Source organism: Vidua chalybeata, chromosome 21 (genome assembly GCF_026979565.1).
Source record: "Vidua chalybeata isolate OUT-0048 chromosome 21, bVidCha1 merged haplotype, whole genome shotgun sequence".
NCBI classification, from domain to species: Eukaryota; Metazoa; Chordata; class Aves; order Passeriformes; family Viduidae; genus Vidua; species Vidua chalybeata.
This window is the reverse complement of record NC_071550.1, coordinates 1369484-1391199: the sequence shown is the minus strand read 5'-3', so window position 1 is coordinate 1391199 and position 21716 is coordinate 1369484. Positions and strand designations below refer to the sequence as shown.

General features: G+C 40.3%; 1 protein-coding gene across 5 annotated transcripts in view; it reads right to left on the bottom strand.

The window, feature by feature from the left end:
• Positions 1–21716, bottom strand: part of DENND1A (DENN domain containing 1A) — a 152953-nt gene that overhangs the window by 40321 nt on the left and 90916 nt on the right. For all 5 annotated transcript variants that reach the window (XM_053962529.1, XM_053962530.1, XM_053962531.1 and 2 more), the window contains exons 12-13: positions 20707–20808; positions 14538–14663 (exon numbers count right to left, since the gene is read on the bottom strand). In XM_053962529.1, coding sequence (XP_053818504.1) covers positions 14538–14663; positions 20707–20808 — 228 coding nt within the window. The remainder of the gene's footprint in view (positions 1–14537; positions 14664–20706; positions 20809–21716) is intronic.

Here is a 21716-nt window from a genome sequence, read left to right as displayed (position 1 = left end):
AATATTTTAAAAATCATTCATTTTGATGCTTTATTTTGGCATTCAGTTAAAACTGCATTCTTGGAAAAATGCACAGGAATTTCTGTGATTCACACAGTGCATGATTTCATCTTGGCTGGGGAAGTTTAATGCTGGTTTTAATTATTAATAAAGTAAAACAAATGTTCCCCTACACATGCAAAAGAATTGTTAATAATGATGTCTCTTATTGCAGTGACCTCACAGCTTGGAGACCCTATTTTCTGTTAATAATTTTCAGTTATGTGAATGCAGGTTTTTTGCTCCAAATTCCTTTTTTAACTCAAAGGCTTCTGTTCACATTAGCTCAGCAGCCTGCTAAGAGCATCTTCAAGGGAAACAGAGTTGACTAAAATGAATGAAAACTCATCACTTTGCCTGGAAATCCCATTCATTCACACAGGCACTGCCCATGCCTTGCAGGAGGCACATCATCATCTACACATTTTAGAAGATGAATTTTCCAGGAAAACATTTTTTCTTGCCTCAAACTCCCTCAGAAAGATGCCCAGCTTGTGAGGGCAGCTGCCTGCAGCCTCAGAGAATCCTGCAGCACAATATTCATATTCCACAAGGCAGAGCACTCCACGGAAGCAACCCGATGGCAATTCTTGGCAGTGCCAGAGAGAACCTGCACCATGGCTGCTGGGAATGCTCATTGCCTGCAGAAGCTTCAGGAATGCTGGCTACAGAGGAAAGAGCTCCTAACGAACCAGCCAGCTCCGGCTGTGGACATGGGGACAACGCTGGGACCCAAACGCACACGCAAAACCTCACAGAGCTGCCCCAGCAGCACAGCTAATAACCAGTAATGCACAGTGCTCTAAACTTCCCAAAGTCTACACTAGATATTGACCAGGAATTGCTATGGCTCAGAATCACCCTGAACACTTCATTAGCCAGTTACTGCCTGCTCCATTGATCACTACAAGTGTATTTTTCCATGTTTCCATTTTAGCAGTACTAAATTACATTGCTTCAAACACAGAAGTTGCTCATTTAAAGACCGGAACTTGCCTAACGGTGCTCTTGGTCCTGCTACTGCTGTATTTGACGTGCAACAGCAATTTCAGCTCATTTTTCAGCATTAAACAAAACACACAGAAACTTTTAAAACCATTTTCATCACATACAAAGTCCCTCCTCCCAGATCACATCCAACTTGATTAAGCATTAAATTTGCAACTGCCTATCTTTCCACCCTCTATAAATACTGGCAAAGGTTCAAAACAGTTCTGCTGGTGCTAAAGAGTTAATGCTTGGTGCTGTGGTCACTGTAAATAAGCAGTTTCGGGTAAGCAATATTGCTGTCAGACACACAACGCTTTGCAGGTGTGGGCAATAATTAAAGGTTTCAGCACATCTACCTGGGTGAAGTATTTTTTACCTCCTATTCTGAGGAGGAAGCCCTCTCTGTGGAGAGCAGAAGAGCTCATTAATGAGGCTAATTAGGTGTAAAGGGGGTAGAGTCTGGCATCAGCTGCAGCTTATAGAAGCTAATCATTAAGCTCTGTAATCTCTACCCCAGAACAGCAGATGATCATGTTCCTAGGTGACTGATGTTGCTAAGAAAATTTCCAGCACCTGAGTACCTGACCAAATACTTTTTGGTGAGACCAAAAATTCCCTTAACCCTCTATGTGCCAGACAGCACAGTTGATATCATTTCTTCACTCATCAGTTTTCTAACAATGAATATCCAATGAGATTCAGACTTGGCATGAGGCCTTTAATGTGATTTATTTCAGAATTAAAAAAAAAAAAAAAAAAAAAAAAAATCAATGCCACCGACAGCTTCCAGAAAGGTAGGGCACAAAATAAGGGCTGATAGAGCAACACGTAAGAATAACACAACTGTAATTGTAATTTTTCAAGCAGTAATGCTTGAAAAAGAGTGACCACATATACCTCCTGAAGATGAGTTCTCTGTGTAATTTCTTTGCATAGAGTACTGAGGGCAGTTACAATACCACAGGGATGAAAGTCTTGTTAATAAATATGTAAAATAAGGATTTCATTGTACTCACCTAATTTGAAATGAGAAAAAGGACATAATTTCCATGGAGAGAGAATACATGTAAGCAGAGCTCAATCTGGAAATTGTTTCGTAAAATGAATTGCAAAAATAGCAAACTATTGCAGTGCCTCAACATGATTTTTGAGTTCATCAGGCAGAATAGACCCTTTACTGGCAGTCTGCTACTGTACCTTTTCTCTCCAACTAAGCAGCATATTTTAACCAAAAATTTTTAAGATTCAATTCCATTTCAACAAGAAATAGATTATTTGTTATGTCCATGTTGCCTGTGGACTTGGAGATGCACAGAATAAATAACATAAGCTGCTCAGAAGTGCCACTGGCTCTTGTTACCATCAGGATACGGATAAGCCACACTGGTAATCTGAGAGTTCTCTGAGCATCAACAGAAAAAATATCTCCAACGATAACTAGCACCTTGTTTTCCAATACAAGATGTCATATGAATGAATTGGATGATAAAATTTCTTTGTAGCCAGCATCCCATTATATTTAATAAATCTGCAGATACACTGTAAAGACCAAAGTCCATTAGGCAATAGAGGTTTTTACAAATGTCCTGAGCTAAGCCCCTTGCCCAGTAGTGAACACCTTGTGCTTCAGCTTCCACTGCTCTAGAACAACAGCCAAGGAGTTTTTGGACAGGTCCAGAAGCACTTGGTGAAGGTGGTGTTTGCATATCAAACAAATCTGAACCAAAGCTTCTCCAAAGTATCTCTCCAAATTCCCCCAAACCAATACATCCTCAGTATCACTTGACCAAGTGCTTAGCAAGATTATTGCCTATCGTACATAGAACACTCCTTTCTTTTAAACCTTTGCTGTTACAAACCCCACTTGACTGCCTGTGGTTTCTTATACTAGAAGAAACAATGAGGAGTCTCTCCTGATCTTCCTCCTTCAAACTGTCAGCGAGAGCTTTCCCTATAAATAATGCTACAAAATCGACTGACGTTCACAGTATCCCTGGTATTCGTATAAGCAGACTGGACATTCTATGGGGAAAACGTGCAGTGATGTCTGTAAGCAAGAGGTAAGTGTGGTCAGCAGTCGGGTAAGTACGTACAAGTGTCTGAATTAACCAGAGGGAAGGGCAAACCAGAACTACATTGCATTTTCATCAACAGTAACAACCTTTGTTTCCCTGAAGTCTAACTCCCCACCATGATCAGATATGTGACAAAGCTGGTCTGCAGAGACAGCAAACTGTCCAGAGGAGTGATTCCAAGATGTGGCACTATTTCTGTGCTGCTTTCCAATTCCTGAGACATGCTCCACTGTTCCTTAGCCATGCACACCCTTCATTTCAGTAATTAGCTGTCAGCACAGCCCGACAGCAACTTGGTATTGTCTGCTCAAATTGTATTAATGAAACACAATCCACTAAATGTCCTGGATGCACATCTGTAATTGTGTTACAGAAAGGCTGGGGACGGGGGCAAACTGCAGCTTCTAAACAGGGCATTGTGATCAAGCACATTAATCTGTTATTTCTTAGGGATTTGACAACCAATTAATACTACAGGGCTTCCTATACAGCAGTAAGAACCAGTGATCCAACATCCAACTGTATAAGCTGTGCCTACCATTTGTGAACACAACATCCTTAAAGGCAGAGACACAAGAACTACAGGTTGCAGCATTGCAAAAGCCCTTTTTGTATTTAAAGACTCGGCATCTGTATGTTGAAACCTAAATGTAGAACACTCAGTGTATACACCACACTAAGAAAAATCAAATAAAGCCCAAGATTCTTATCAAACATGTAAGTTTGATGTTCTTGAAGAATACAAAATTTAGTTGATAAGCCTGTGTAAACTGATGCTTATTAGTCAAGACATTGCACCATTTTCTGTTTCAAGTTCTCCATCACCAAAGACTTTCCCAAAGAACAGGGCTTGGACAAAAAAAAAAAAAAAAAAAAAAAAAAAAAAAAAAAAAAAAAGAAACAAGAAAAACACATAATAAAGATATCCTGTGGGTATAATAATCTTTGGAAAACTTTCATGTCAGTTCTGACTGCAAAATTGCTATTAACATTTAATTAAAATTGAGCCCAATAAGCTATGACAAGATAATGGTTGGAAACATGGCTTTAGGGCAGAGTGAGGATATCTGGAACTCTGGCTGGATGTGATGCTTTATTTTTGGTTACATTTGGCAACTATTGAGATTTCTGAAACACAACATGATTAGAATGATTTACAGAAATTCACAGAAGAGAAAAGAACAGCACTGCATTTCAGCCACCTCAGGATCTGTAACATATGTTACATCAGAGATTTTTAGGATCCCAGTACCACCTAACCCTTAATTTCATTCATGTTCACACCCACACCAAAGAACACTCTTTTTCAACTAAAAAGCCCCTGCAAGCCCCTTCTAAACAATTTAATATTTTGTTACTTATCCATAAATAAAACTATTAATTTCCTCTCAGAGGCAGGAATTCTTTGCGTATCATTTACCTCCATAGTTGAAGGCAACAATCACACAGACCTGAAGTAGAAACTGTCAAGAGCTTTAGGAATGACCCTGACTCAGGGAAATCAATCGTCCTTTACTGGAGACAGCTTCACTGCTCATCCTGAAAACTCTCTGTAAGAGAGCTGAACTGCAATTCATTGAACATGTGAAGAAGGGCATGTGATTGAGTGACATTTGGAAGAGAACACACACTCCAACGTTAGCTTAAAATCCCCAAATGAAGGGCACATATGGATGTCCTTAAATCAAGCGGTCCTCCCTGCGCAGTGGGGGCCACTGCTCCAGAACAAAACGTATTTAGAGTTTGATAGATACATTTGGGGAAAATATTGACATACTTGTTCCAACTAAAAATGTTCCTTTAAGCATGAACTCCCTCGGTTGGCCTCAGTTTCAGTAACAAATAATTCAGAAGCCCCCTCCCTTTGTGTAAATGCTGGTTAGGTGCTGTTAATTCCAGGTACTCCTGTGACCAAGTTTAAACAGCAGAGCAAAGCAGCACCATCCCTGTCCTACAGCACAGCCTGGACCTCCTCTGGTTTTACTGCCAGACACACAGCAACCGTTCAACACCCCTCCAGTGTTAGGCAAGAAATTTAGGTAAGCATCAGCATTCCCATTCTTGACTGCTTTCAAGTAAAATATTCTCATGTGTAATAAGAAAGCATCCTTAGATAGAAGTGTTCTTTATTTTTTGTATATTCTTGAGACTATGTTGAGAATATGTAATAAATCATTGGTTGCCAAATGGGGGGATGAGTTTTATCCATACAAGTACCGACAAATCCTAAGGAAAGGCAAACTAATCACACATATAATCCTCACAAATTGCTTTCATTTTCACCATTAATCCTCTTTAAGAAAAAATGTTCTGGACATACAGACTTTAACTACTGCTTGGAGAGCTTCACCTACATAATTCTTTGCTATATTTTTCTTTTCACTGAGCACCAGGAGTAAGCAAAGTACATATATAATCTACAGCTTTTAAAAGGCACTCAAAGCAAACTCTTGGCACCTTCATTTCCACAGTATTTCTAAGAATCCTGCATTAGTTGCTAGCTCAGAGTAACACTTGATGCCAAATTAATGTAATACATCAAAATAATGTAATGTCGATAACAACTTTAACACTTTTGGAATCAACAACATATATTTATGATATACATTTAACAGGCAAACAGTTACGTGAGCTCTACTATAAAATTTCTTATTATATAAATCACTAAATACTGAATCAGAAATTATTCAAAAGACAGCTATACTTGGACACAAGACCTTTAAGGAGTTAAAATGTCCTCAACTACAAGTCAAGTTGAAACTTATTTAATTAGGTTCTGTATTTGAAAAAATGAAATAAATTCTTTCATTAACTAAACCAAACTCCCTTAAAGGCAACAATATGTTCCCTCTCTGTCAGGACAGAGCGCAATGAAATCTTTATTTTAATTGGGGTTAGCTAAGGGGCCATTTGGCTTCAGATGCTTTGTTTATCAGCCCTAAGCTTTACAGCTTAGCCAGGACTTGAAATATTTTACTACAGAATGATTTCATAAAAATAAAAAAAATTAAAAAAAAATATACACACTCTTCCAAGGAGTGTTTTATAGAGATAATTTTCAATGTGCATTTTGAAAACTGGAAGTCCAAGAGCAAGGTACCTTGAAAGAAGCCCCTGATTTCCTTTAGCACTCCTGGATCTGGATCTCCTGTGCAAACGCCTGCTCTGATGGGTTCTGCACCCCGGCCTCCCAGCAGAGGCAGCTGCACAGCGAGGCCTGAGCCAGGCCCCTGACTGCCCTGACCAAGCCAACAAAAAACTCCCCCTGGGGAGGATCTTGTAAACTTTCATACAGAAGCCTTGGACCTGAAAAGCTTGGTTGATCACTTCAATTTTAAGACAAAGCAAATGAATTCTTAGGCGGTAGATGATACCTTTTTCCTATTGTAAACTAATTTACAAATCTCAGACATCTCCAGAAATACAGTTACTGAAAATGCTACGGAAACAGCTATCAAAGAAAGGGACAGTGAACAGGAACTCTGCAAAATCACAGCCCCAGTTCACTCCAAAGTGCAGCCAAAATTTTTTAAATAATCCAGAGAAATTTCCTGTGCTATTGTGAGGAACAAGCTTAGGCTTGAGGAACAAGCTTATTCCTTATTAAAACTCCAAGCATTAGAAGTGTTCCTAAAACCAAAATGAAATTAAAAAAAAGAAATAATAAAGAAAACTCCAGGCCTAATTTCCACAAATGAAATGCATCTAATGATATTTTCATATTATTTTCTCCTGGATCACTGAATTGTGATGAGTCAGATCCCTTTTTTTTTCCCTTCAAAATTATAAACCTGATATAATTTGTAATTGTCTTCTGGAGGCCACTGGTGTTATGTTGCTGACAGTTTTATACATATCACATAACACAGCACACCACATACATTATTTCAGTTAAAAACTATGCCAACAGTATGTAGTTTAAGAATTTGATTATATTTTAAAACCAAAACTTAGTCTTTGTTTTGTCATCAGAAACACAAGCATTCCTACTGACTCTGGAAGAATAAAGCTTATTTCAAACTAAACATTGAGATATGTGCTTCACCTTTATGCTACCTGAAAGAAAAAATAGCAATTCTAAATTCAATGTATTGTTCATACATATTTTTAATTTCTTCTCTAGACAGCTTTGTGCATATCTGCTCTGTATTGTTTTCTCATGAGAACTATAATAAATGAGCTGCTTCTGCAACTTCACAGCAGGTATTTTGATTTGAGTGTAATCACAGTTTTCTCTACAATCTTTATACAATTTACGTCCTGATCATCTAACAAATAAGTAAAAGATTTAAATTGACATCAATATGTATACCTTTCTCTAACAGTGCAAACTAATTGTATATCTTTAAATGAGAAAAATGTTTATTAAAAAAAAAAAAAAAACTAGTGAATATACCAGCTATTGAGTTCAAAGCAGAGACACCACATGTGTCTAAATAAATATCAAGGAAGTGTCAGAGGTAAATGAGAAGAGACCAGGTGAAATGTGTGTGATGTGTTAATTGTATTCAAAAAAATAATAGAGCAAGACAGAGAAGCTGAACTTCCAATTATCATAATGGTATCTACTTCACAACACATTTTCAAACTTGAAAGAGACATTTTAAACCATAGGAATTCTGAGCAGAATACCTCCAGCTGTGCTCTGCATAAATCTTGCACGCTGTACATACACAGTTTATTTAAATACCAAGCAAAGTTATGACTTACAAAATACATATTTCAGTCACAATAGAATATCTGTCATTGCCAGAGCTGCTACTCACTGAATGAAAGTCTCAGAAAACAATGAATTAAATTAGAAAAAGATAAGAAAGGACAGAATGTTTTCATTTGATGTTTTACCAGACTGTGTGTTTTAAGTAACAGCGTATTTATCAGCCCTCTGCAGAGTTTACATTTTTGTGTTCCCCAAATTAGAATAAGGAAGAAAAAAAGTGCTCCTCAGTGTGAGACTAAGTTTTGCCTATACAGCATTTTGGCCATGAGCCAGAATTTGTCAGTCACTAATGCCTTCCCATAGCAAATCAACGCTCCATGTGAAGAGCAGTTGCCCAGCTCCCTGATGCAAGAGCCAGCAAGGGGCCCTGGTCCCCTCTGAGTTCCCCAGCGCACACATGGGGTTCCTTGAGCCCCAGGGCAGTGTCAGGATCTCCCACACTCCACTGTCAGTCTTGGCTCATGAGCAGAGGGCTCCTTCTGCCTCTAGCCCCACTGCATTCCAGGTGTCAGTGTACGAGCTCTATCACCCAGCTATGCAAATCCCTACAACGAACTGGGATTTAGTGCCTTTCCCTGCCTCCGCTGGTACCACACCAGTACAAACTGTACACTCCCATTCATACACAACATACACCGTGAAAGCCCAGAGCAGCATGGCTTCTCTGTTCTGTTTCTAGCCCGATTCAATCTTTTTAATTTTTATCATAATTTCATCAACTTTATCTGCCACTGAAGGCCACTTTACAAATCCAAATCCCAAAATCTCTTCCACCATCTCTGTCAACGGAAGCGATACTTTCTCTTCAGTTGTACAGCTGCTCACACTACTGAGTATGTTCACTCCTTGCCACCTGCCTAAAAGGTCCTTGGGGTGGGGTTTTTCATGGGTTTGTGTGTGTTGGTGGTTTTTTTTCCTAATACCAGATGCAACAGCTCATTTGAAAAAACACACAGTCACTGAGTGCCTCACACAGAAGCTGAATTCAAGGGTGATGTTATTTTCTGCTTGGTGTTTGTTTATGTGCCTCCTTGTTTCCCTCCAAGTCCCCTGCGCTTTATTAGTTTCAGGAAATATCTCCAAGTTCTCCTGCATGGAGGCATTTGCACGAGGCTGCGCACTCACAATTAGAACTGAAGTATCAGGAGACAACACAGTGAAAACACAGGCAAAAGCCAGCCTAAAACAAACAACCAAAGGCTTGAAACAAATTGAGAAGAAGCAAGAATAAGTGCATCAAATAGCACAAACCCCAGAATCAGGTGTGAGAGGCACAGCCAAGTAAGTGAATACCCAAATCCTCGCACAGCAAAGCTGACAGAGCACGGAGTGCTGCTCCCTGCACAGCCTGCCCTGTAACAGGGAGATTGAGAGGCTTTGGAACAAAGCTCCTTTTATTTCTGCAGCACCACCACAGAAGACGCAGAGTGACCTGATCCAGGCTGACGGCTGAACACGCAACTTGTATGGGGGCTGCAAAGTTACTCACACAACACAGCCAAAGATAGTTCTCAATTGCTCAGAGGTTCCACAAACGAAGTGACCACAAAGCCCTAAACGTCAGCATGAAGCAGGTAAATGTTAATAATCTCAAAGCAGACCTATGCACATCAGCATTCTAGCACCACACTCGAAGGAAATTCACATTTCTGCTGTTATTGCACAGCGAGATGCAGAGCACCCCATCCCTTTGGGCAAAGTTCCTACACCCAAAACCATTCCCACAATGGATTTTTTTTGCTATTTTTGCTTTGATTTGAGTTTTGCTGGAGTTTTACTTTAACATGTATGATGGACAGGGAAGTTTGTGTGCACCTTTCTGGGCAGAAACACCACAATCAGCAGAGGGTCATGTTAACTTTCTCAAATATTACTTTGTATTACCTTCCCCTCAGAATCCTGGCTTCCCCCTCCCCTTAGCGTGGCATACGGAATTAGATAACACAGGATCTTACAACAGTTTGGAAATTACAAAACAATTCTATTTACTACATACCAGACTGCTGGAAGAGATTAAAGAAAATGTCTTTTCAGGTTCATTAACATATGTATATCTCAACAGACTTAGATGTAGAATAATAAATGCCATTCTGAAGAACAGTAACTGTTTGTTAGAAAAAGAGCCATTTTTAAGGTTTAAAACAGCAAAAGCAGAAATTTGTCTATAGCAACAGTAAGGCTCAGAGAGGAAACAGCAACAGAATTGAAATGAAAACAAACATTACACAGAAAACAAACAAAACTGTGTTTCCCCACTAAATCTTTTCCAGTCAATGACTGTGAATTCAGCACTTCTCATAGATGGTACAACACAGCAATAGTTACAGGTGGCTTCTAGGGGAAGCTGCTGAAACCTTGGGTCTTTAAAATGTCACAAAACACAGAATCTTCAGAGTAGGAAGAAAAAAGCCTTAAATTTGAGTTCCAGGATATACAGAAACTCAATTCATGTCCATTTTTATCATTAAAAAAATCAGATTTTACACACTGTCAGTACCACTCTCGTTGTCTACTCTCACCTGTCAGTAAAGTCACTAGGATGACATTTAGAAATTACTGTCATTGAGGCATTCCTAGACTGTCTCAACAGGGATGGATTTGAGAGCTCAAGCACTTGAACAGGAAAAGAGTAAAGACGGGTGGGAGAAAATTCCTGATGCTATACATCAGCACTGACTTCAAACAGAACACAACAAAACTGCAAGTAAAACAAAAAGTTCTATTTAACCAGCTTCTGCTCACTTTCCCCTACAGCTTGGGGTTCATTTTAACAGGTCTGTGCACAAGTTATACAAGCATTAGGGATCATCCTTCTTCATATTTTCTACAGATGGACAAACACTCCTAAAGCTCTGAACTGTGGAGACAGCTCTGGTGACAGGGAAGTATTTACTCTGCATGCAGTGTGTGCCTTTAAAATATACATGCAAGGAAAAGAAGCTAGGCAGAAGATGGCCATGGAGAGGAAGGAACTGGGATGTGGCAATTACTGGGAGTTGGAAATGACTATTTACTCTTCCACTGAATAACTTAAAAAAATAATTCACCATGGCAACAATCATACTTCATAGTAGATAAAGCACTGAATGCTACAAAGTCTTTGCAAAATGAATTATGCACCAGTACATAGCATGCACTTGCTTTATATTACTGCACACACATTCCAACAAAATTTCCTTTTTGACTCATCTGGCATTTGCTTTTTTACTCTTCATCAAATATCATATACTTTTCTGACTCTGATTTCATGAATCTGGAACTGTTGAAGGCATTTATTTGTGTCTGTTCCACAGATTCCTGTAAAATAATTAATGCTTTAATTATCTGCTGAAGTTGAATTGAATGTTATGTTGAAAAAAAAAAACTTATTTCCTCCAATAAATAATGGTTTCTTTTCCCACCATTGCTCAAATTGTATTGCATTATGAGAAAATTTGTATCAAAGTTACAGTTATGAAAATGGGTAGTACATTGTCTTCTCTATTTAATTCAAATATAAATGATCAGGCTTTGACAGGACAACAGAACTTAGGCAGCAATGTGCATATAACACATATTCCTCCACCAGTGTAGTTCAGCTAATGCAGTGTGAAAACTGGAGTATACAAAACATCTGTGAGTTTCAATAAGTAGTCTCATATTAAGATCAGCAGCTGACAAATTAGAAAGTAACTTCAGCAATAGAAGCACACGAAAAGCGTGGAAATAGAAAAGCACGTTGAGTTCGCCTCAGATTTCCTGCTTACTCTTAAGTGGATGTATCCAAGGAATATTAAGGTTAAATTTAACCCAAATCAATTCAGAACAATGCAAATAACCAGAAATTATCCAGTTCACAACTAATGGTTGCTCAGGCAAATAAACCTGAATAAGACTGAATAATTAAATAAGAAGACAAAGAGAATTAATTGATGCTTCACTGCAGAGATTCACTTATCCTCAGTAGTTCCCACTGCATGCAAGGAGGTATCAGTAGTCACGGTCCCAGTTCCATGTGAAAGGTGTAACTCATGGAGGAGTATTTACAACACAGTAACAGGAGGCAATCCAGTGGTTTCCTACAAGTACCAGCCCTGTCAGAATCGCTGCAGTGCCAGAGAACAGGCAAAACACACTCTTGCCATTTGGGACGACTGCATGTCCCAGCAGAGCCTGGAGTGCAGCTCCCACGCGAGATGGGGACAAACCCCACAGGGCTGAGGCTGCAGCAGCAGCACCGCCCCGCAGCCCCCACATCCTGCTGGGTCACGCTCACACCCCACTGCTCTGGGCCAGCCCACCCGGAGCTTACCTCGACCCACAGGTGGGAGGGGTTGTTCTTCACAAACACTGGGAGAGCCCGACTGGAATGCCTGGAGCCGCTAGGTGTCAGCAGAAGAAAGTGCACGGCCACGGCTCCCATCCCGAGAATCTGAGCCTTGCTTCCCAACATCCCCCAACTGCTCAGTCCTACCAAGCACCTTTACACACACCTCGTATTCACACAGACTGTTCTGCTGAAGATCACCTACTTGTGTGAATTAAATACTTAGAAGAGATAAAAACATTCCCTCTGCAAACAACAAAAAAATTGGGAATTTGAAAAAGGTCATTCAAGTGAACAAAATGCTCACACTGGTGTCACTGGTAGACATTTAAGCCATATGCATCAGGATAATCTGCCTCACTACAGCCCAGTGAACACCCAGCTACTGCTGGGTTTGACTGGACGTAACAGCAACAGAGCTTGGCGGGGCTGTAAGTACATCACACCCAGCAGATACTCCTCTGCATTTAAAACTGCCTCAGTGCAGCTACGGGAAACACCGCAGGAAACAGCACTGCAGCAGTTATTTTGTCAAGTAAATATTACTATGCTTGCCAACTGTATACCTGGATATGTTTTTTCATGCAATTTCTACTTACCAAAGGCCTCAGAAAGTTCATGGCAACAGAAACTCATTGCCAGTGTTCTGTTTATATGTGCATTACACAACCTTGCATCTCTAAAGTAAAAGCCTCTGAACAAAATAAGAGATCTTACTATGCTGAAGTATAATAATGTGAATGTAGAGCCTGCTCGGTGACACATTCTGGGCCTACACAGAATAATGAAAAATGGATTCACACCATTTATCCCGGAAAATCAGCTCATACCAATGAGATAGCCTATGAAATTAAATTGTCTTATGAGACAGAAAAGAGGAAAATGTATTCTGTATGTACTTCTTGGAATGTATTTTCTAATTATCGATGATTTTAAAAGAACAGTCAGGTTTCTGGAGTTAGAGTACATGAAATGCACAGAACCATCTCATGTTTGGTATTGCTTATGCCCTGTACTTACTCCATGTGAAGGTGATACATGAACATGAAACACCTGCAAATTTGCTTTATCTAAATCTTAACACTGAAAGGTATAATCACAAATCAAACTGCTGATTTACAAAAAGCCTTAGGAAAGAAAGCCCTGAATTTTTCCACTTTCTGATTATTAAAGTGAATTTTAAGACATATTTGTGTAGCTATATTTACAAGTTTTCTTTGATGGAATGAGAAGCAAACTAAACCATTTCTGTTACTTCCTCAGGTTAACTGTCCCTCAAAGTTGCACTTTCTAGGGGCGTGCCACTGTCAACTCATTTCAAATGTTCATCTTTAACATTCAGCCTTCAAAATACCAGATGGTATTTCCAGAACAGCAATTTAAATTTTTATTTTCCTTCATAAATCCCTTAACTAGTTAATCTCACACACACATCCAGGCAAAGCATACACCAATATTCCCAGAGTTGCCTGGCAACTACAGGGAGGAGCACTGGAGAACAAGGAAGGCTGCAGGGATGGAGGGGAGTCAGTGTCTCCCCAGCAGGGATAAAGGAGGCTCACAGCCAGAGCGCCTCGCTGCTTCCATCTTTGTCATTTGTATGGTCCCCATTTTAAGTACCTCCACAATTTCACCTGAGATGCTTTAAAAGCCCAGTTCTTACACTCAGACATACACACACAAGTCAATACAATTTATTTTTTACACACACACACGGATTCCCCCAGTAAGATGTGGAAGGACTTGTGCTGACTTGAAAAGTAATTTTTAAAACCTGAAGATGAACTGTTGAAATGATACTTATTTGATGGTAATAACTGGGTTTAGAAGTCAGGCTGAGCTATGTTTTCCTCCTGGCTTTAAAAATAACAAGACAAATGATAGTACTGGAGAGGCTTTAGCTACTGAAATCCTCAAGAAACACTATACCCATAGTCCAACTTTTGGCCATGTAACCATTTAATATCATGGTTAAAATTAAATTTATCACATGTCTGCAGGCCAGATCTTTTCATTAATCTTCAAAGAGCAGGAGAATGCCAAATACATCACTTTTTAACACAAAAACACAATGAAGAAACCAGTTTTGCAGAGAAGGGAACGGTCAGCTCTGCACTAACCTCTTATGATCATTAATTTATTCTTTCTTACCATCTCTCCTCTAATTCTACTGCCTTCAAAACCAACCGACATACATTTCCATGTGAAGGTTTTTCCCTGTGTGATGGATCACGCTTGTTGTACCTCTTTCATTTTGGAGACTTGAACACTGTTTTCAGTACTAGTCAGCCAAAGAGCCACCATGCTGACCTTAGGAAGAGTAGGTTATACTACACTTTGAATTGTTAGGTTTTTTCTCCATCACAGCTGCACATTTACATTTTATGCCAACTAATTGCCTACTTACAGGTTCAATTTTCAGGGCGTTTCTGTAGCTCCCAAAGAAAGCTGCTTGTGCTTTTAGAAACGCTCTTGCAACACCATCTCCAGTGGTTGTAGAGACTTTCTTCAATCTGTTCTTCAGTGCAGAAACCTGAAATCACACAGCAGGTCTAGATCACTCTCATATCACAAAGCGCAACACATTGGGGCACAGCTAAATGAAAAATGTGCTAACCACAGCAGCAGTTATGACAAAAGGTCATTGTGAATTCAGAGATGAATTTTTCAGTTCTAAGAGCATTACTTTTCAAGCTGTTTTGCTTCTCTAAGATATGTTTGGATTCTATTCAGAAACCAATAGGATACTAAAAGCTTCACTGAACCTTCCCTCCTACTTAACATCCACTGTTAACACGCTGTTGAGTACTCTTCTAAAGGTAGTCCATTAAACTGTGTCACTCTTGATTAGAATCCATGAAACAATTGCAGCTAAATTAATTCAAACATCAGATTAGTAAGAGAAACTGCTCCACACAACCAGGCCATCCATCACCACCAAGGCTAGGAACAAATCCTGAAGGTCTGAAAAATCTATTCGCCACAAATAGAAGGGTTTTTTAAAGTTCTATTCCCTGCATTTCGGAGCCTGAACGAGCCATGACCCCGCGAGGGCCGTGTTTCTGGCTGTGCGGGTACCCTCAGCAGGCTCCCGGAGCGCGGCCCAGCCGCCCTCCCGCTGCCCCTCAGCAGCACTCGGGGCAAACACGCACACCAGGCTCGGGGGCTCACGGAGATGTGTACCCATGAGCCACAGGCTCCAGGGTGGAAAATTCATTTACTGTATTGGCAGTTAAAACACAGTCAGAGAGTGAGAAACAAAGACAGAAACTTAAACACCTTCCCCTGCCGCCGCCTTTTACCGGCCCAACTCCCGCCCCAGCCCCGCCTTTCCTCCTCTGATGTCAGTCCCGACAGCTCCTCCCGCGTTCGTTACTCCTCACACTTTTCCTCGCTGTGATGTGGGGTTTTTGGGCGGTTCTTACACATTTTTGGAGTTGTTTGCCGAGGGCTCGGCCGTGCCCGGGATCCGCTGTGTCCTGCCCCGGCCGCCCCTCACGATTCCCTCACGGCCCCTCGCGGCCTTTGGCGCCGCAGACAGAACCGGGACACGCTGAGGTTCTGACACAGATCTCACACAACGCAGAGCAAGACAAACCCAAATTCCCGGGGCACTGCTTCTCGAAAGGAATTCAGGTGGTGCTTTTAGAGGCTGAGGCCATGCCACGCGCAAAGCCCGAGTTTAGTGAAATACCTGACACAGAAAACAGGCAGGAGCCACCATTTCAGGGGGAAAGCAGAACGGCAGGAAATCCCTAGTTAACCCGATTTGCAGGAGAACATGACTGACTCCATAAATATCCATATGATGAATTTAACAGAAAGAGCCAGTAACTAGCAAACCTTCCTTTTCCAAACGCCATACTGAAAATCTCCATGGGGTAGCTCTGTGTACTCCATTCACACTATGCAAGAAATGCTGTAGGAATATTATTGACAGAGTGAGCAGATCCTCTAGTAGCGACCATAACTAACTGTTTTTGGAGAGTATGAATTACACCTCATAAAATATAAGCCGATGGTTCAAATATTCAAATCAACTTTCAAGACCTTCTTCCCATCCTCCAGCTCCCGAGGAAGGCTTGCTGCGGCCTCATCCGTATCTCCAAAATCCTGGCAGATGAGTTGAATCTTCTCAGCGTTGCCACCAGCCCGCCTCAGTCGCCCAGAGCAGGCTGATTTTCCTGAACGAAGTGCCTCAGTTCATCCCTCCCGTAGCACATCCCTGACTTAACTTCCTCCTGCAGCAGCCTAGGCTTTGGGGAGGGCACCAGGACTCCTTGTCGTGCTCCAGAGGTGTTAAATATAGAATCCATGCTGGGCACTACTCGCTTTTCTTTTAGTTACCTTTTGCACTTGTGTTTACTAAAACAGTTGCAAAGCCACTTCCTTTTAAATCTTCTGCAGATTCTGCTGTAAAAGGCGTTTCATTATTTAGCGTAACAGAAATAACCAAGAGCGTGTCCAGCACTGTTTATAAATCTGAATGCTTATGCCAATGATCCACGCATTAATGAGCCCACAAACCCGTATTAACATAACACATGATACCAGATTTAGCCTGAAGCCCGTAAAATAAGCTCACTCCTATTCAGTGAAATAACGTTCCTCAAGGAGTTCTGTAATCCTCTAAATATAAAAGCTTCACCAGATTTTCAAACCCAAACAGCATACTTCATGTTTGAAGGGGTCTAGACTTGTAATGTTGAAATATGCTTTTATTTTCTATATTAACTTATATAAGCTATTTAAAGGTAGTTCTTAAAAGTATAATAAAATATCCAGAGCTCTGAGAAGCTTTCAAATCCACCTCCAACATTGTTACAACGGGTTTTCTGTAAACACTCATGTGAAGATACAGAACCTTCCATCTGTAGAGAAGGAAAAAGCTCTATGCTTTGTTTTAAACAAACCAAGAGTTCAGAGGGCTGGTCACAGCCTTTGTGTGCTTCAGCTCCCCTGGTTGGGACAGAAGCACAATATTGACTGGTGTTTTGCTACTTCCTCAAACACTGTAGGATGTCCATTTTTTATATATGTGGGATTACTGCAGTAGGCATGTCAATATTTTAACCAAAAAAAAATGTTAACAACATATTTAAATATTCTCACAAGTAGCAAAAAAATCCACCCCAAAACACCCTCATGTGTACTCTTTGGAAAAAACTAGTATGTAATACAAGGTACACTATACAAACAGCATTAGGCTGGTTTCCTGCCTACAGAGACAGTGATACTTTAAAAAAACCTCAAATTGTGACCACTGAAAATGAGGATTATTTCTAGCCAAACAGACACATATATATGCAGTCTACCCTGAGAGTGTTTTTAAAGAAAATTTTTATACTTCTGGCAGTTGAAGTTTAAAGGTCCAATTTCAACTCTCACCATGTTTCAGAATGCAATCTGTGCAATGCAGCAGAATGAAATGGTTCAGTAAAGGTGCTAGTGGAAATTCTTTTAATTAGGTCCAAGACTTTTCAGTTGTCAACATGAATAAAGCAAGAAACATTCTACTGCAAACACAGCATAAGCAACAAAAATGGATTCACCTTCAGGAAAATGGTTTGGCTAGAGAGCTGCAGTTTGGCACTCCTGGCTGCCCTGGAAGCAGCCCATTGCCTGTGTGAAAACCAGCAGCCCTGGCTTCCTCGCCGTGCTGGCTCGCTGGACAGGGGCAGCAGGAGCCCCACAGCTGAGCCCGGGACACGCAGAGGCCCCAGCCACCCCCAGGCCTTCATTTAGCAACGGCCACGAGCTGACAGAGCAAGCTTAGACTTTATTCCTTGTAACGTGGGGCTCTGACTACAACTATGACTAGAAGATGACACTTATTTGGAAATACATGAAAAATCCATACGGGTTGCATAAAAAAAAAAAAAAAGATTACTACCCCCTCTTTGCTATTCGTTGCAACACAGACGGTGGTGTAGGAGACTTGTCAGCAGCAGATGCACTTATTGTAATCACAGTCCTTAATAAATCGCTTTTTTTAATATTGATTATTTTAAAAGGAAAGTTACTTCCCAGGGTGCTCTCATGCTGCCAGATTTCCAGCAATACATCAGAAGCAGAAGGTGAAGAAGGGGCAGGTTTTCACATTTCAAATAGTTAATCAGTAGCACAGTAGTTCAAATCTTGATTTTCAGGGACATGACCTGACCACTTCAGAAGCCTGACAGCCAGCAGGTACTGCTGAGGTAAACTGGGGCAAAGGAACAACTTGAGCTGACTCTGCTGGAACTGCCTCAATTCTGTCCAGCTCCTCTGACACAAATTCTAACTGGAAAGACCTTTCACTGGGTCCTGTATTTGTTTGGATCCTAAGAATTAAAGAATAAAGAACAGTTTATTCTTGATTTCCAAGAACCAGTTTAGGTAGCAACATCACTATCATGAAACTCAAGAACAACTCACTACCCGAGGCTCTAAAATAATCATAAGACTTCATTCACTTGATTTAAAAAGCGGTTCAAGGAGAGAGGGAAAACAGCTTTTAGAAATTTTCCACTGGATTAATTACCTGATGGTGAATGCACCACAGAGAAGATTTTTTTGCTCACTGATGAATATAGATAGATTTAATTTAGCAAAGTAAATTTTGTCTATTCAGCAGTGCATTAATTGCTCACCGCTCACATTAAGTAGCAAAACTGGCAGAGTAGTTTGACATAACAGGCATTTATGATCAGGAAACTCTTGAAGACATTTTTAGTTTCTCAGATCAGAAATGCATCCACTTAGAGTAAGACAAGTGGGGAGACACACTCCCAAAATCTCCCAGGGAAGCAAAAAGGGAAAAAAAAAAAAAAAAAAGAAAGAAAAAAAAGTATAATGGATTGGCTTTAGCATCTCCCTGCTGAGATGAACAACTTGATCCACTTACAGTTCCAAACACATGATGCATGAAAGAACTGACAGAAATTCAATTCTTGCACAGCAGAGCAGCTGCTCTCTAGTGGTCAAAGCCAACTCTGGAACCGTGTGAAGGGAGAGACCTGGAGGAGGAACTGCTTCATCCAGGTAACTGCAACAGTGCACCAGAGCTAAATCCCACACAAACCCCAGCCCAAACATTAATTACACAACACAACACGACTCAACTTAAAGCTTTGTTGTGAAAAATATTAATCCCAGCTGTATTTATATAGCAGTTGTGAAAAAAAAAAAAAATACCCCATATATGCTACTGGTGAGCCCTGCCAGTTAATTGAATTTGCTGGCAGCACTTCCTCTGCTCTGCTCTCAACATCCTCCAAGATAAAATGGAGCTCTTAAACAGACCTGTGGAAAACTGAATCAAGAAATTTGAACTAATAAAACACAACTCTCTACTGTTATAAAAGTGAAGTAAAAGTAAATAATGAAAGGAAGGAAGTCTCTTAAAATTTATTACATTCCAAAGCTTGAAGTTCTGTGTTTATTGGAGAAGTCTCTTCTGATGTTCTACAGTATGCCCACAACAGCTCCTTTAATGAAGTCTCATAAAATCTAATATAATACTTGATTGTTGACAAATCATATACATGTTTGAGGCCCCGTGCTCACTGTATCCAGACATTTCTTACATAATTCCATGAAATTTACAAGTCTCTTATTCCTGGGTTGTGGATAATGGCACGAGCAGTGACCAGCTGGCAGATTTGGATGCTGGGAGTGAAATCAAAATGAAAAACTATATAATGCCAGAAAAAATAATGGAATCAACTTTTACAGACTAAATGTTTGACTAAAGCCAAAATGTTCACAATCAAGATGGCCCTTTCCTCCTGAGCTCCCTGTTTTGGAAGAAGGGATCCTGTTGGAATGCCAGGGTGTCACAGCAGGAGGCACTGGGCACTCACTGTCACTGCAGCTTCTCCTCACACACCAGCTTACACTGAGCTCCCTGCACATCAATTCTATTTCTCAACTGCACATAAAAGTGTTCAGATCTGACTGTCAGCACAATATTCCCAACTAGCAAAGGAAATCCAGATTTTCCCCTGCCATGTTCTCCTAAGCATTCACTCTCTGTCTTGAAAACAGCTCCTGACACTCTCACTCCTCTGCTCTCCCCTCTCAGCTCCTTCAGTGGAGATGACTGCAGCAGCAAGTGGGATGTCTTTGCATCCCATTAAATGTCAAGTATTTATACACCATTACTATCAAGTTATTAAAAACATGAAATAATTTACCAATAAAAATGGTTGAATGAGAAAGAAAATGAGTTCTGAATTCTAGCAGTGATTGAAGTGAATGTAAAGGCATCCATTTCATATCATATCTCAGGATATAAAATGAACAAAATTCCTTAAAGCTCACCTGGAAGAATCACAGGAAAAAAACTCACACAATTTCATTTGGAAACAACAGTTAACTAAAGATGCAGGATTTCTAGCTCACGTGAGCATTAGCTGATTTTCACTGGGAGGCTTCAGTGCACGTCTGCAAATGTTGAAACAAACATCCCCCAACGCTTTGGGACAGCAAGAACTGAGGGAAAGCAGTTCAGTGCTCCCAGCGAGAGCCCTCGGTGACACCAGCAGGAGTTGCTGTCAGGAGCAGAACCCTTGGCTAAGTCACTCCATACATACCACGTCATTGGGGAGGCTCTGAAGGTCATCGAAAGGGGTTTCCAGTGTGTTGGTGTCTACGTTAAGGATCACCACATCTTCCAGGGCCATGCTTCTTACTTTCTGTATGTGAGCAAATTCAGGAAAAGGGAAAGGAAAATGTAAGTATGGGAAATTAAATTTTATGCATAAAAGACAAAAGTGATGGCAGAACAACATGGCACTACAGAACCTCAACCATTTAAAAAACAATCAACATTCCTGACTTCCTGTCATCATTTATTTTATTTACTCATTTTGCAATGCTAAAAAAATTAACCTTCAGTTGGCAGACGGAAGTTCTTAACAACATGCACACTGAAATTTGTCAAACCAGAGTGTCTGTGATTATTCAAGCAAAGATTTATTTCAAGCACCTCTACTAATGTTTGTCTTGGTGTCCTGTTTGCACATTTAAAAGTTCCTAGTCAAGGCAGGACTTCAAGCAAATCTTTTTATATTTGGAAATTCATTTAAATAACAATAAAGAGTGGATTTTCCAGGATTTGAGAGTTGCATTAAGTCAGGGATGGGAACTGGTTTCCAAATTCCAGGTTGAATTTTGGAAGTCTAATAAAGACAAGTTTACAACTGCATTTAAGTAAACTGGATGCTATACGAGCCTAATCAGTAAATAATTAAAATGGAGGGGAAAAAACAAAAGACATATTTAATTCCACCATATTCTGGTCAGCAAGTCTGAAATTTCTCTCCTGTTCCCATGAATTGAGGGAAAGTTTCTGATCTGGTCTGAAGTTCACATCTTCTGTAACAGTACTTACACATTAAAGAGAAAAGAAGAACCTATTTCTCAAAAGAATGATCATCAGTACCTGTGACCCTGAGTGTTGAAAGGTATCTCTGGTCTAAGCAAATTTAAATATTGCCAGACTTGATTTCCCTGCCTAATCAACAGTAAATGAGTCACTGATACCAAACAGAGCAGCATTTAAACACGTAATGCTTCTTCCACTAACAGGAGGCTCGAATCT